Source organism: Rhipicephalus microplus, chromosome 2 (genome assembly GCF_043290135.1).
Source record: "Rhipicephalus microplus isolate Deutch F79 chromosome 2, USDA_Rmic, whole genome shotgun sequence".
In the NCBI taxonomy this organism is placed as follows: domain Eukaryota; kingdom Metazoa; phylum Arthropoda; class Arachnida; order Ixodida; family Ixodidae; genus Rhipicephalus; species Rhipicephalus microplus.
This window is the reverse complement of record NC_134701.1, coordinates 293,838,155-293,855,338: the sequence shown is the minus strand read 5'-3', so window position 1 is coordinate 293,855,338 and position 17,184 is coordinate 293,838,155. Positions and strand designations below refer to the sequence as shown.

The 17,184-nt window shown below is 47.8% G+C and overlaps 1 protein-coding gene across 2 annotated transcripts in view; it reads right to left on the bottom strand.

Annotated features, from left to right (window-relative positions):
* LOC119178225 (coronin-7) overlaps positions 1 to 17,184 on the bottom strand; it is a 231,415-nt gene that overhangs the window by 193,664 nt on the left and 20,567 nt on the right. For both annotated transcript variants that reach the window (XM_075882279.1, XM_037429422.2), the window contains exon 7: positions 303 to 427. In XM_075882279.1, the coding sequence (XP_075738394.1) occupies positions 303 to 427 (125 nt within the window). The remainder of the gene's footprint in view (positions 1 to 302; positions 428 to 17,184) is intronic.

Below are 17,184 nucleotides of genomic sequence, written 5' to 3'. Positions count from 1 at the left end.
TGTCAACTGTGGCGCTGCGCACGGGGTCTCTCGGGACGTTTCCATTGAGTCCAACTACCCATCGAGTCCAATGATGAATTTTACGACTTCTCTACACCCTGTGCATTGCATCATCACAATTTCCTGGCTCTGCTTGAGGGTAGAACACACAATGCCAACCACTTTGTGGAGTGCATGCATAAAAAAGTAGCAGCAAGCTGCATAGAGCACACGGCCATACGGCCACAAAGCAACTACACTTTGTGAGAAAAGGCTTTCTAAAGAACACTTAAGAGCATGTGATATCCGAGTAAAGTACTTACAAGTGACTCGCTTGGCGCCCTGGGGTCCCACACTCTCAGCTTCTTGTCTCTCCCTGAGCTCACAAGTTGGTTGCCATCACCTCGCCAGCTCAAGCTCTGTACCAGCTCATTGTGTTTCAAATTGGCTGGAAAGCAAAGAGAATAAAATAGCTATGCAAGCATGAATAACTTTAGACACAGTTTGAAACAGACTGGAGGGTGATGGTCAAGTTCGGTAAGAAACATAGCTGAGTTGCACTGGCACCAAGGCAGAAGATATATCAAGCACCACCAGTTTCGCTTTCAAGCTAGGCAAACGTAAGCCACCAAGCCCTAGTGTGCGACTCTGCAACAGGCACACCAAAAAAGTCATATTTAGCAGTTGAAGTAACTAACTCTGCACATCATGACAGAAAATCAGACAATGAAAAACGCATACATACTGCTGACATTCTAGTGCTAGTTCACCAGTAGTAACATGTATGCATCACTTTTACAACAATTCTTGAAACATTACGACAATCTTTAGTTTTACTTTTGCAGAACATATAGCATCTGGGCAGCAAGAGGACCTTTGCGAGAGCAAGCCTGGACTAGCTCACGCACGTTTTTTCTCAAGTTTGACAGTGTTTATGGTGGCCTTTACAGTAAATTACACCTGCCTTTCCTCACCGTGTCGACTGTATGCACACACTCAATGACAGGATTACATTGTGCTTCGTTGTCAGTCTCGACGACAGTGTGCACTAGTGGCATGTAGTGCCATATGTTGCGCCCCAGCCCAACATAAGGCACTGCATGAGTGCACAGGAAGTGCTATCAGCTTAAGGTGCCGCGTTTATGAATAAGTATGGATAAGGATAAGTTAAAACAGCCAGCACTGCTTCGGAGAGCAAAAACTAGCTTTACTGGTATAGTTGGCGCCAACTTATCTTTCCGGTGGAGCAAAGGCTACAGAGGCGGGGCGTCTGCAATGTGTTGCCGCTGATCTTGGTTTTGCTCGCTTGCATCACTAATGTGCTTAGAAAAACACATAAAAGAGGTGAATGGGAGAAACATTTTTATGGTTAATGGTACATTTTTCTAAACGAACCAAGCAGTGCATTTGCAGCCACACACGGACCAACTAGAGTCGAACCCAGATACAATGGCTCCACTTAAAACGAACTTTCACTTAAAACGAACAATATCTGCATGACCGTTATGGTGACCCCGCTACTCACCGTGGCGGATGATCACCGCGGGTTCACGCTTAGCGAGCCACAGGGCCGCGACTCCGTCACTTACTCACGTGTAGCACACCGCTCCGCACGCGCTCAACTAATAAGGCGTTTAGCGCGGCGCGGCAAACAGACAGTGTTCTAATACAAAGTACACAACTTTTTATTGCCTCTGGCGGCACCCCGAACAACAGTACAACGTCCGCTCCCGGGACGCTGGTAGCAAAGGCACCCGCACGCGGACGTTCACAATAAGGGGATCACCATAACCACTGTAGGTCGGAATGGCCCACATGACAGCGGGATGAGGGCGTTTCGGAACGGCCAAAAGCGTTTGGACTGCCCCCGTGAGTGCCCGAGTCATTTGGGCGCATTTTGCAGCAGCGTCTGTGCGCCCGCTTCAAAGGAAGCTGTCGGTGCATTAGCGGCGCGGGCGAGCGATGGGGAACTGTCTCCGAGCTCGATAAGCGGCGCGGTTTCAAAATGGATACCAGCCGCCGCGACATTAGGAAGCGCCTATTGTTCACAGCCGACTCTTGGGGCAGCTTCACGTGAAATTGCTAGGCCGCTTACTGCTAGTGGTACTGGCGCGTGCTCGAAATGAGCTTGGCTGCTAGGTTGCCTAGCAGCCAGCGGGCGAAATTCGGCAACGGCTGAGGCCGCGGTGCCGATCTGCGCTCGGGAAGTTCCACTGAGAGCCGTTTCGTAGCGCTGTGACATGGAATTGCCATGCATTCCAAAGGGAGCAGTAACAATCCAATTCGCCCGCGTGCACTGTTCGGGTTGGGCTATGGCCCCGGACCCAAAACAGTGGGAGCTGCTGTAACAGCTACCTCTCCGGTGGGAGCTGTTACATAGCGTCTCGTGTCATCCCGACTGGGGCATCTGACAAGTGAGGGTGCGCGATTGTGATGCTCAAGGGGGGCACTGGCCCTGTTCTCGAGCAATGCGGTATCTGCTAAAAGCGTAAGCGGACAGAACTCACGCAGGGCAGACATAACGCGGGTGAACCCGGTGAGCCTGATTCGCAAAGGCGGGCTGACTCGGCTAAGCTAATCAAAGGCTTAATGAGCCTTTTATACCGCGTTGGGCGCCAGTATATGATGACCCCGCTACTCACCGTAGCGGATGATCACCGCGGGTTCACGCTTAGCGAGCCACAGGGCCGCGACTCCGTCACTTACTCGCGTGTAGCGCACCGCTCCGCGCGCGCTCAACTAATAAGGCGTTTACGCGGCGCAGCAAACAGACAGTGTTCTAATACAAAGTACACAACTTTTTATTGCCTCTGGCGGCACCCCGAACAACAGTACGACGTCCGCTCCCGGGACGCGGGTAGCAAAGGCACCCGCAAGCGGACGTTCACAATAAGGGGAAAACCGCGAGCACGTCGCAGCTGGCAATGGCAAGCTTTGGCCCGCCGGTCGGAAAAAGGTCCCTCGCGGCTATGATGCGCACTCTCACGATGGCCAATGGGCCTGGTCGCGAGTGTTGGGGCAAACCTCGTACGCGTAGGCCTACGGCAAGTGCGGCTCGATGTGGTACGACCACTTCAAGCACTAGGCACCGCTCTGGGCTTAGCGTACAGCACCGAAGCTAGCACTCAAGTAAACACGCCTGCCGAGGTGCCACAGGCCACCCCAGGCAGGCTACAGTCCGGCGATTCCCAAAGGGGACGGGGACGAAGGAAAACACGTGCTTACCCAGCGCCGACCACGGAGGAGAGAGCCAGCTCCCTCGGCGCGCATGTAACCCGGATGGATGGATGGATGGATGGATGGATGTGGATGTACCCTTTAGATCGGGCAGTGGCTAGCGCCACCAAGCCGTAATACTCAATGAACCAAAAACTAGATTTATATTTTTTTCCTTTAAATAGTGAGGTTGAGGATTCGTACTTTGCAGTGAAGGGTTTAATTTTCACTCGTGCCTTGACTTTAGCCACCAATCAGATAACCTCCTTCTAGTTAATTCTACTCGCTTAAAGTCTATTTTGCCCTCACTGTCCCTAAACTCCAGTGCTTTGAAAAACTCTGCGCCATCAACCTGAACTACAAGGTGAAGCCCTTTACAGAACATTATCAAGTGTTCGGCAATTTCTTCTTCCTCTCCACACGTACTGCATACCGTGTCTACACCTTCGTATTTGGCCCTATATGTCTTTGTTCGCAATACTCCCGTCCTGGCCTCAAACAGTAGAGAACTGCCCCGAGTATTATCACAGATCCTTTCCTTGGCTATTTCCTGCTTAAAAGTTCGATAGATCTCTAGTGCGGACTTCTTAATCATGCCAATTTTCCACATATCGGTCTCAGCTTCCTTCACCTTCTTAACCGATAATTCTTTTTGGTTTGGCCCCCTGCTGTTTTCCAAGTATTTACCAGTCAATTTTCTGGTTCGCTTCCACCATTTTGTATCGACATTCTTCATGTACAAGTAGCTGAATACGTTCCTAGCCCAATGCTCCTCCCCCATTTCTCTCAATCGCTTCTCAAATTTTATCTTGCTGCTAGCTTCCCTGCCCTCAAATGATGTCCATCCCATGTAACCTTGTACTCCCTGATTTGGTGTATTCCCGTGAGCTCCTAAGGCAAGCCTACCTATTCCACGTTGCTTAATTTCCAATCTTGCTTGAACTTCTGATCTCATGCACAAGACCGCATTGCCGAACGTCAGACCAGGAACCATGACCCCTTTCCATATTCCTCTCACAACATCATACCTATTGTAATTCCACAGTGCCCTGTTTTTCATTACCGCTGCATTCCTGTTACCTTTAGTCGACACGTATGTTTCGTGTTCCCTTAGGTACTCGGCCCCATCGCTTATCCATATGCCCAGATATTTGTATTTATCTGTTATCTCTAGCGTGACCTCCTGTATTCTAAGCTCATTACCTTCATTGTCATTAAAAATCATGACTGCTGATTTTTCCTTACTGAATCTAAAATCTAACCTATCTCCCTCATTACCGCAGATGTCCACCAATCTCTGCAAATCTTCCTTGTTGTCGGCCATTAGAACTATATCTGCGTACATCAATGCTGGTAGTGCCTGTTCAATGAGTTTTCCTTGTTTGACGAAAGAGAGGTTGAGGCCCAGTCCACTTCCCTCTAATTTGGCCTCTAATCCTAGTAGGTACATCATGAATAATAAGGGTGACTGAAAACACCCCTGCCTAAGCCCCGTTTTACCTCTGCAGGCTTGGATACCTGTTTTCCCCTCTTTATAACTACCTTGCTACCTTTATAGATATCCTTTAAAAGATTACTGACTTCATCTTCCACGCCTAGTGTGTCCAGTATTCCCCACAAGTCCTCTTGAAGCACGGTATCGTACGCTCCCTTCATATCCAAAAATGCTAGCCACAGGGGCCTGTGTTTCTTTTCTGCTATATCGATGCACTGCGTCAGTGAGAACAGATTGTCTTCCAACCTCCTGTGTTTCCGAAACCCATTCTGCAGTTCCCCCAGCACCCCCTCATCCTCTATCCATGCCTGCAGTCTTTCCTTTATAATCTGCATCGCCAGCCTGTAGACCACTGATGTCACTGTTATAGGACGGTAGTTGTTCATGTCAGCTTTGTCCCCTTTTCCTTTATAGATCATGCTCATCCTGCTAAGTTTCCATCCATCGGGAACTTCATCTATTATTTTGCTCACTGCCTCTCTCAAAGCCTGCTTAGACTTCGGACCTAATGTCTTTATCAGAGTAATTGGAATGCCATCTGGACCTGTTGATGTACTACTAGGAACCCTTTTCTCAGCTCTTTCCCACTTTTGTTGCGAAAATGGAGCCATTGCACCACTTGATTCATCCTTTTCTATTGTGGTGCATAAAGCACTTCTGTGTTGAAATTTTTCTGTCACCCTTGTTCTTATATATTCATCTTTGTCCCCTTCTAGCCTAGCACCTTGACCTGTAGTTATAAACCTCTGCTCTAGACTCGTCTCAATTCTTAGGGAGTTTAGATGGTTCCGAAATTTCGCAGCTGCCTTTCTATCTTTTTTATGTACTTCTGCCAGCCACTGGGCTCCCTTTCTTCTAATCTTATCATTGATCAGAAGGGATGCATCCCTTCTACAGCTTAGAAAGATTTTCCATTTTCTTTCAACATCATCTGTCGGTTCACCCCGCTGCTTAGCATGTCTGTGTTCCCTAGAGGCTTCCCGACGTTTTGCTATGGCTCTCTTAACTTCCTCATCCCACCAATTTTTGGGTCTGTGTCTTCTTTTCCGGGGTGACTTGTCTCGTGCCTTAGCAAGCTCTAGCTCAAACAGTCCAATTAGATTCGTGTATGTCCACACTGTTTTATTATCCTCAGTGATTACTTTCTCAATTTGCCTTTCTGAATAAAAATTTTCCTGCAGTTGCTCATCTTGTCTCCTTCCCACTTTCACTGCTCTTCCAAAACTTAGCTTGATACGTTTGTGATCACTACCCAGACTTCTGGAGCCACCCTCATCTATGTGCATTCCCCTGAGCTTATCATACATCTTATGTGACATCAGTGCGTAATCTATCATTGACTGCAGCCTTCCTACCTCCTATGTTATTTGCCCTTCACACTTCTCGGTACTGTTGCAAATGATCAAATCCAGCCTTTCACACATATCCATGATCATTTTGCCTGTCGGGTCAGTATACCCATCTATATCTTCTATGTGTGCATTCATATCTCCTAGTATAATTATCTCGCACTCTCCTCCTAACTCCTGAATGTCCTTTGATATACACTCTACCATTGCCTGGTTTTCCTCTCTGGCCTTTGCTCCCATCCACAAGTACACGAAACCAAGGAGTGTAATTTGCCCTGCCACTTTCCCTTTTAGCCATAAATGTTCCTTGCACTCCTGTTTGACCCTTTGCCAGTCTGTACTTTTATGAATGAATGCCCCAATACCACCCCCCTTTCTGCTGCTTTCTGTTCTATTACAATTATCCCACGCGTAGTCCGCATTGTTAGGAGGTTGTTCCATGTCCCTGAGATGTGTTTCTACAAAACCGTATACCATCGGCCTCTCCTCCCTTAGCTGTTCTTCTATCTCTTCCCACTTCAGCCTGTTTCTACCGCCACGCATGTTAATATACCCTATGTCTGAATTGGCTCGGCGCTCGTGGCTACGTTTATTTCTTCCCCGGACTCTACCTATCTTAGATACTGGTGCCACTTTGGAATCGTATCTGTCCATACCACCTATCAAAGAGTCTCCCTGGTTGTTTTTCTAGTTACCAGCTATCCTACACCCCGAAGGGCCCGCTTGCCCCCCAAAAAAGCTACTGCGCGTCCTGCAAGTCGCCAACCCACCTCATGACCTAGCCGCCCATCGAAGTGAATACTGTCTCGTTGAAAACCACCCCACCTATGCACCTCTATGTTTATTTCCACCACCTCAAAGCCTTTTGTCAACTCATCCGCCATATCTCTTCGTTTGCGTTGACAGCCGCTCTTGCGTTGACAACCGCTTGTCAACCAGTGCGGGCGGCACGGGTTGACAACCCATGCCGCCCGCACGTGGCGCCATCTATCACCACTATCAGAGCAGAAAAGCAAAAGGGTGTGGCCGTGTGGCGGAATGCCCGCAAAATGGTCGCGGGCGCGCCTCAGGTCCCCACGCCGTGAAAATATACATTGGTTCAATGGCACAAAATCGCACTTACAACGAACGTCTCTGAGCACCGCTGATCGGTTACAGCGAACGGAGCGAGCGGTGTGCCGACTTCCCGGGAAACCACTTTCGACCACGGATCAGGCATCGGCAAGGTGCCCATACATTCTTATTGCTAAACGCCAACCCTGCCTTCGCACCCCTCTAGTTTCTGCTCTTCCCGACCGCCGCTTTTTGTTACGCACCCCTCCGTCCTTTGCCCCCCCACCCCCCCCCCCCCTCGACGAGGCCCGTGTTTTCACACTGCCACAGATCTTTCGAAGACTGGTCGGCCATCTACCCTCTTTTTGATCACTGGTACTGTCATTGGCATCGCCAGCCTGGACGAGACCGTTTGCCAACATAGCCAGCCACTGACTGTATCCGATCATCTGCACCTAGTGCACGCGCGTATGCAACCCCACCGACTCTGATAATTTGCGATTTGTTTCGTGTTTAGGACTTGTTCTTGCTCACTTCACACTCTGTTCAGCATGCCCTCCACATGCGTGCTTTTCCGGAAAAGCGAGAACGGCTGTTAATTTGCGCGAAACAAATCACGAAATATCGAAGTTGATAATGCCATGCAAACCCGCCGGTGCAGGTTTCCACTCAAAAACTCTTTCTCAAGTTTTTCTACGTGCGAGTTGCGCGTTTCGTGGACCTTTCAAGCAAGCTACCCAACCTGCCTCCTTCCCGTGTGTTTTGGTTTTCAAGGTCCACCTCCCACCGCATCCTCCCCTCTTCATCTCAACTGCTTGCCCTTCTCTCGCAAATCTGCTGTCCTCTCTTGATCACAACCACTTCGCCCTTCTCCACCGCTCCGCGACACCAGCCACGCTGGCTCGAATTAGTTTCGTTTTTCGACTATAAACGAGCCCAGAGCTGTTCCACGCATTTTGGCATGAGTGTCGCATGTGCGCGTCTTGCTCGCTCTTGGTGTGCGTGTGTGGTCAGGATGGCAGACGGGAGGACTCGCACGCTTTTTCCTGCTGCTCAACAAAACGTCGAAAGTGTGATCACTTGGCTTGAGCATAATCCACACGTTAGGTGCCGCGTTGCGGAGCGCTTGCTCATAGCTGTTGACCGCCTGGCAGCCAACTTGCTGCTTCGGGGGTGTCAGTATTCAGCAGCGGAGATAGTGAATATTTCGTGGAAAGCGGTGACGACTACATCCACACAAAACCGTTTTCGCGAGGCCGACTTCGTCGACGTCGGGCCCAATGCCGAGCCTGAATCTTCCGAACAGAATCACTCTGGCAGCAATTTGTGGCAGCACGTCGTCAACTCCGCCCTGGGAGAGCGGGTGGGACATCTGTTGCGATGGTTTAATTATGGCCGATGATGATGCCGACACTGCGGAACTGTGAACGGATTAGGGCATTGTGAATGAAGTAGATGGCGAGAGGGATTTGGAAGACTCGGATTAGGAGAGCCAGTGCCTCATGCAGCTTATGCCACACGTCTCGGCGAACGAGCACCCTGCCGTTTTAAATGAACTCGAGACCGCCCTTATCACTTTTGCTTTTCGATACATGTGCATCATACACGTGCATCAAAAAAAGCTTGTGTTTTGCCTCGCAACTTTTTTAAAAGCTGTGTTTCATTCACTGCAAACTGCGGGATACAGCGTCAGGCTCAGGTTCGTTATAAGCAGGCTCGACTGTACTTCATGGATGTCGTTTACATTGAAAAACAGGTGTACTTAAAATGTGCTGGTGCTTAAAAAATGGAAAGGAAGGTATATTTTACCTACAACTTCCTGCAACTGTTTTATCATATAATAAATAAAGCAGTATTTATTTCAGCAAGGCAAATAGGAAAATTATCAGAAAACTTGAGTACTATTTATTGGCATGGTAGCACATATGTGGTTCAGTTCTGTAAGTTCCAAGAAAGGTTGTTTCCAAATATAATAAGGTGCGTTTATCACAATAGACGTAATTGAGAAGGCTATGGTCCCAACTATCCTTGATGAATATAAGGGGCGATATTAAGTCTTGAAACTTATTTTGCATGTGGCACATGTATTTCCGTTCAAATGATGACAACGTGGGTACCACTGTGACAGGAGCCAAACGCAAAAGGCACCGCATGGCTAAGAGACCTCTGGCATCTCGCATCACACTAGCGGATTAAAAGCAACCCATATTAACCAAATACATTAGTGTATGGTACCTCCAAGAGATGAAAAATCCTTGAACAAGAGCCAATGTCTCGACGAGTGGTCTTCTATGTTGCAACTGCCTACTTGTATCCGTATGCTTCACGCACACTTCCTCTACTAAAAAAGAATGCCTTCCCCGCTTTTTTCTTTTGTTTAGGAATGAGTATATGCAGCTAGGGGAATTAGGCACCCGCACCAGTCTCTCTATGCCATTTTCCCTTGGAGAGTTCTCTCGTCGCTCTCCTCCTAACTGGACGGATGCCAGCTGGTCATATATTGCCGTCACTTTGTTGACACTCTGCCCCTCAAACGTTTAAAATGGTCCATAAGGTATGTAACTGCGCAAAAAACTGACGGAAACAAGAAGGAGAGAAAAAGGACAGACAAGCGCAGACTATCAACTGACGCTTTATTGCAAGAACGAGGCAATATATATAATAGGCAGAAAAAAGCAAGAGGGGGCAAAGGGGGAGGAGAAAAAACACGAGGGACCAAATCACCAACCTTAGGCACATCAAGCATAGCACACCCGTCATACAAAACCAAGATAGCTTAACTCCTTATCATGTATGGCCACAGAGGGAACACTAACACAAGACACAGATTTCTTGTGAATATGCGCAGCCTCAATAAGTTCGCGCACTCTTTGGTTCTTATGCCGGAACAACACAGAAGTATCACCGAACAGCGGAGCGCAACCGCATTTCTTACAGTGGGCTGCCAGATGAAGGCCGGAGTGGCCTTTTAAAGAATTAAAATGTTCTCGAAGTCTAACATTTAGACAGCGACCTGTTTGTCCCACGTACACACGACCGCATGACAAGGGTATGGAGTAGACAACACCGGTGATACAAGATACATAATTATGAATATGACTAACATTGCATGTGTGTTGCTGGACATTTCGCTGATTCGCGACTCGTCTATCTACTTTGGCACATAAAGTGGATAACTTGTTCCTGGCAGAAATAACCACTTGGACATCATATCTTGATGCAACCTTTTTCAGGCGGTGGGTAAAACCATGAATATAAGGAAGAACAGCAAAAATTTTATGCTGCGCCTTCTCATCCAGGTCACAACCATTACCTGGACCTCCTTTATACTTCTTAATCAACTTCTCGCAGACCTTTACCAATAAGTCCCGTGGATATCCTGCCTGTCTCAGTTTTTGCACCTGCCCAGAAAAACTGTTACCGACTAAATGAGTGCAGGATTTCTTCAGTGCAGAGCTAAAACATGAGAGTGCAATGGCATTTTTAACCAGTTTCGTATGGCCGGATTTGTAGTTCAGCACAGGTTTTACGGACCTAGGGGCATAGCACCAACACACATGGGTGGGCGAGAACTGCAGCTGCAGATCCAAAAATTGGATACACTGGTCCTTTAGGTATTCTGAAGTAAACTTCAGGCCAAGACCACACTGCTCAAACCTCTTTAGAATACCTGCCGACATATCTTCAGTTCCCTTACGGAAAAACACAATGTAGTCATCGACATAACGAAAAACTCTGATTACAGAAGCCTGCAAGACCGGTTGGAGCGCCCGATCAACTCTACTTAGAAAAATATCACTTAAAACCGGTGCCACCCTAGACCCTATACAAACACCCTTCCTCTGCAGGTACACCTCACCTTGGAAAAAAATGAATAAAGACCCCAGGTAAAAGAACAAAAGTTCCGTGAAAGATTCAACTGACATACCACTTAAACCTATGAAGGCAGGTTCATCATTGTGATACGTAATGCATTCTTTCACTGCGGTCAAAAGGTGATTATGGGGTAGAGAATAAAAAAGGTCCTCTACGTCAATGCTCACAGCGTCACAATCAACGGGGTTGTCATCACGTAGGAACTGGACAATCGTTTCCGAGTTAGGTGCAATGTACGGGTCGTCTATATATAGAGACGTTAAGCATGTTTGTAAGAAACCAGACACACAATACTGCCACGTGTCGCGTTCCGTGATTATTGCGCGAAAAGGCATCCCAATCTTATGCGTTTTTGCAGTGTAAAATACTTCAAGCTGCAATTTATCCGCCTTTTTTACAGACTGCGCAAGTTTCTGCAAGTTCATATCGAGCAACAAGGCTACAGCTTGTTTTTTCCTTTCCGCTGGCTTGACTGACGTGGTCCGGAAATTCTTTTGCACAGCTTGTAATGCCTTCTCGCAATACATGCCTTCCGGCAGAACAACGAACTGACCTTCTTTGTCAGAAACAAGTAATCTAAGTTCGTTGTTAGCTATAAAATCAACCATTCCTTTCCAGTTGAAAGTCGGCCCTATAGGCCTGCCTGGCGGCACACCCATAGCATCCATGCAGTCTCCAATACAACGTTGTTTTTCACACTCCGGTACATGGCGGGAAATATCGTGCACCAGACTGACCTTTTCAACATTCGACAGACGAGGCTCGAAAGCAAACTTGGGACCTAGCTCAAGAACCTGCCTGTGTTGGTCCGGAAGATGCACATTCCCCAACGTAACAACGTGTCCTTTTGAAGCAGAAGTCCTTTCACGAGGAGGCAATGTCGGGCGGACTAAATTCCAGAGCGCCTCAGTAGCGAGGTCGGCGGTAGCACACCAATGTCTGTGGAGTCGATTCCTGTAGAACTGGTGGGTCGGCGTACCACTCCTTACTCTACACCATACACTCAGGCAATCCTTGTAGTACCGGACCTGACGCCACCACTCCGAGCGCAAGATGCGGCAAAGCCGCCTCGAGTGGCCTGGGGACGGCTGCATCCACCCACACCAGGCTTGAAGCTCGGTAGGGCACGTGCCATGTCTGATGTGCCAAGAAGCCGTGCGAGCCTTCACAACACCGACGGCGATGAGCGAGGTCAGAACGGCCGGGTCATTAACAGGAAAATTAACACAAGGAAAAGAGCCCGATGTACAAGAAATGAACTTCAGAAGAATGGTAAGTTGGGCTAGTTGGTACTGATCCATAAGGTATGTAACTGCGCAAAAAACTGACGGAAACAAGAAGGAGAGAAAAAAAGGACAGACAAGCGCAGACTATCAACTGACGCTTTATTGCAAGAACGAGGCAATATATATAATAGGCAGAAAAAAGCAAGAGGGGGCAAAGGGGGAGGAGAAAAAACACGAGGGACCAAATCACCAACCTTAGGCACATCAAGCATAGCACACCCGTCATACAAAACCAAGATAGCTTAACTCCTTATCATGTATGGCCACAGAGGGAACACTAACACAAGACACAGATTTCTTGTGAATATGCGCAGCCTCAATAAGTTCGCGCACTCTTTGGTTCTTATGCCGGAACAACACAGAAGTATCACCGAACAGCGGAGCGCAACCGCATTTCTTACAGTGGGCTGCCAGATGAAGGCCGGAGTGGCCTTTTAAAGAATTAAAATGTTCTCGAAGTCTAACATTTAGACAGCGACCTGTTTGTCCCACGTACACACGACCGCATGACAAGGGTATGGAGTAGACAACACCGGTGATACAAGATACATAATTATGAATATGACTAACATTGCATGTGTGTTGCTGGACATTTCGCTGATTCGCGACTCGTCTATCTACTTTGGCACATAAAGTGGATAACTTGTTCCTGGCAGAAATAACCACTTGGACATCATATCTTGATGCAACCTTTTTCAGGCGGTGGGTAAAACCATGAATATAAGGAAGAACAGCAAAAATTTTATGCTGCGCCTTCTCATCCAGGTCACAACCATTACCTGGACCTCCTTTATACTTCTTAATCAACTTCTCGCAGACCTTTACCAATAAGTCCCGTGGATATCCTGCCTGTCTCAGTTTTTGCACCTGCCCAGAAAAACTGTTACCGACTAAATGAGTGCAGGATTTCTTCAGTGCAGAGCTAAAACATGAGAGTGCAATGGCATTTTTAACCAGTTTCGTATGGCCGGATTTGTAGTTCAGCACAGGTTTTACGGACCTAGGGGCATAGCACCAACACACATGGGTGGGCGAGAACTGCAGCTGCAGATCCAAAAATTGGATACACTGGTCCTTTAGGTATTCTGAAGTAAACTTCAGGCCAAGACCACACTGCTCAAACCTCTTTAGAATACCTGCCGACATATCTTCAGTTCCCTTACGGAAAAACACAATGTAGTCATCGACATAACGAAAAACTCTGATTACAGAAGCCTGCAAGACCGGTTGGAGCGCCCGATCAACTCTACTTAGAAAAATATCACTTAAAACCGGTGCCACCCTAGACCCTATACAAACACCCTTCCTCTGCAGGTACACCTCACCTTGGAAAAAAATGAATAAAGACCCCAGGTAAAAGAACAAAAGTTCCGTGAAAGATTCAACTGACATACCACTTAAACCTATGAAGGCAGGTTCATCATTGTGATACGTAACGCATTCTTTCACTGCGGTCAAAAGGTGATTATGGGGTAGAGAATAAAAAAGGTCCTCTACGTCAATGCTCACAGCGTCACAATCAACGGGGTTGTCATCACGTAGGAACTGGACAATCGTTTCCGAGTTAGGTGCAATGTACGGGTCGTCTATATATAGAGACGTTAAGCATGTTTGTAAGAAACCAGACACACAATACTGCCACGTGTCGCGTTCCGTGATTATTGCGCGAAAAGGCATCCCAATCTTATGCGTTTTTGCAGTGTAAAATACTTCAAGCTGCAATTTATCCGCCTTTTTTACAGACTGCGCAAGTTTCTGCAAGTTCATATCGAGCAACAAGGCTACAGCTTGTTTTTTCCTTTCCGCTGGCTTGACTGACGTGGTCCGGAAATTCTTTTGCACAGCTTGTAATGCCTTCTCGCAATACATGCCTTCCGGCAGAACAACGAACTGACCTTCTTTGTCAGAAACAAGTAATCTAAGTTCGTTGTTAGCTATAAAATCAACCATTCCTTTCCAGTTGAAAGTCGGCCCTATAGGCCTGCCTGGCGGCACACCCATAGCATCCATGCAGTCTCCAATACAACGTTGTTTTTCACACTCCGGTACATGGCGGGAAATATCGTGCACCAGACTGACCTTTTCAACATTCGACAGACGAGGCTCGAAAGCAAACTTGGGACCTAGCTCAAGAACCTGCCTGTGTTGGTCCGGAAGATGCACATTCCCCAACGTAACAACGTGTCCTTTTGAAGCAGAAGTCCTTTCACGAGGAGGCAATGTCGGGCGGACTAAATTCCAGAGCGCCTCAGTAGCGAGGTCGGCGGTAGCACACCAATGTCTGTGGAGTCGATTCCTGTAGAACTGGTGGGTCGGCGTACCACTCCTTACTCTACACCATACACTCAGGCAATCCTTGTAGTACCGGACCTGACGCCACCACTCCGAGCGCAAGATGCGGCAAAGCCGCCTCGAGTGGCCTGGGGACGGCTGCATCCACCCACACCAGGCTTGAAGCTCGGTAGGGCACGTGCCATGTCTGATGTGCCAAGAAGCCGTGCGAGCCTTCACAACACCGACGGCGATGAGCGAGGTCAGAACGGCCGGGTCATTAACAGGAAAATTAACACAAGGAAAAGAGCCCGATGTACAAGAAATGAACTTCAGAAGAATGGTAAGTTGGGCTAGTTGGTACTGATCCATAAGGTATGTAACTGCGCAAAAAACTGACGGAAACAAGAAGGAGAGAAAAAGGACAGACAAGCGCAGACTATCAACTGACGCTTTATTGCAAGAACGAGGCAATATATATAATAGGCAGAAAAAAGCAAGAGGGGGCAAAGGGGGAGGAGAAAAAACACGAGGGACCAAATCACCAACCTTAGGCACATCAAGCATAGCACACCCGTCATACAAAACCAAGATAGCTTAACTCCTTATCATGTATGGCCACAGAGGGAACACTAACACAAGACACAGATTTCTTGTGAATATGCGCAGCCTCAATAAGTTCGCGCACTCTCTTGCAATACTCTTGCAACGAGTGCGCGAATAAGTTCGCGCACTCGTTCTTGCAATAAAGCGTCAGTTGATAGTCTGCGCTTGTCTGTCCTTTTTCTCTCCTTCTTGTTTCCGTCAGTTTTTTGCGCAGTTACATACCTTATGGATCAGTACCAACTAGCCCAACTTACCATTCTTCTGAAGTTCATTTCTTGTACATCGGGCTCTTTTCCTTGTGTTAATTTTCCTGTTAATGACCCGGCCGTTCTGACCTCGCTCATCGCCGTCGGTGTTGTGAAGGCTCGCACGGCTTCTTGGCACATCAGACATGGCACGTGCCCTACCGAGCTTCAAGCCTGGTGTGGGTGGATGCAGCCGTCCCCAGGCCACTCGAGGCGGCTTTGCCGCATCTTGCGCTCGGAGTGGTGGCGTCAGGTCCGGTACTACAAGGATTGCCTGAGTGTATGGTGTAGAGTAAGGAGTGGTACGCCGACCCACCAGTTCTACAGGAATCGACTCCACAGACATTGGTGTGCTACCGCCGACCTCGCTACTGAGGCGCTCTGGAATTTAGTCCGCCCGACATTGCCTCCTCGTGAAAGGACTTCTGCTTCAAAAGGACACGTTGTTACGTTGGGGAATGTGCATCTTCCGGACCAACACAGGCAGGTTCTTGAGCTAGGTCCCAAGTTTGCTTTCGAGCCTCGTCTGTCGAATGTTGAAAAGGTCAGTCTGGTGCACGATATTTCCCGCCATGTACCGGAGTGTGAAAAACAACGTTGTATTGGAGACTGCATGGATGCTATGGGTGTGCCGCCAGGCAGGCCTATAGGGCCGACTTTCAACTGGAAAGGAATGGTTGATTTTATAGCTAACAACGAACTTAGATTACTTGTTTCTGACAAAGAAGGTCAGTTCGTTGTTCTGCCGGAAGGCATGTATTGCGAGAAGGCATTACAAGCTGTGCAAAAGAATTTCCGGACCACGTCAGTCAAGCCAGCGGAAAGGAAAAAACAAGCTGTAGCCTTGTTGCTCGATATGAACTTGCAGAAACTTGCGCAGTCTGTAAAAAAGGCGGATAAATTGCAGCTTGAAGTATTTTACACTGCAAAAACGCATAAGATTGGGATGCCTTTTCGCGCAATAATCACGGAACGCGACACGTGGCAGTATTGTGTGTCTGGTTTCTTACAAACATGCTTAACGTCTCTATATATAGACGACCCGTACATTGCACCTAACTCGGAAACGATTGTCCAGTTCCTACGTGATGACAACCCCGTTGATTGTGACGCTGTGAGCATTGACGTAGAGGACCTTTTTTATTCTCTACCCCATAATCACCTTTTGACCGCAGTGAAAGAATGCATTACGTATCACAATGATGAACCTGCCTTCATAGGTTTAAGTGGTATGTCAGTTGAATCTTTCACGGAACTTTTGTTCTTTTACCTGGGGTCTTTATTCATTTTTTTCCAAGGTGAGGTGTACCTGCAGAGGAAGGGTGTTTGTATAGGGTCTAGGGTGGCACCGGTTTTAAGTGATATTTTTCTAAGTAGAGTTGATCGGGCGCTCCAACCGGTCTTGCAGGCTTCTGTAATCAGAGTTTTTCGTTATGTCGATGACTACATTGTGTTTTTCCGTAAGGGAACTGAAGATATGTCGGCAGGTATTCTAAAGAGGTTTGAGCAGTGTGGTCTTGGCCTGAAGTTTACTTCAGAATACCTAAAGGACCAGTGTATCCAATTTTTGGATCTGCAGCTGCAGTTCTCGCCCACCCATGTGTGTTGGTGCTATGCCCCTAGGTCCGTAAAACCTGTGCTGAACTACAAATCCGGCCATACGAAACTGGTTAAAAATGCCATTGCACTCTCATGTTTTAGCTCTGCACTGAAGAAATCCTGCACTCATTTAGTCGGTAACAGTTTTTCTGGGCAGGTGCAAAAACTGAGACAGGCAGGATATCCACGGGACTTATTGGTAAAGGTCT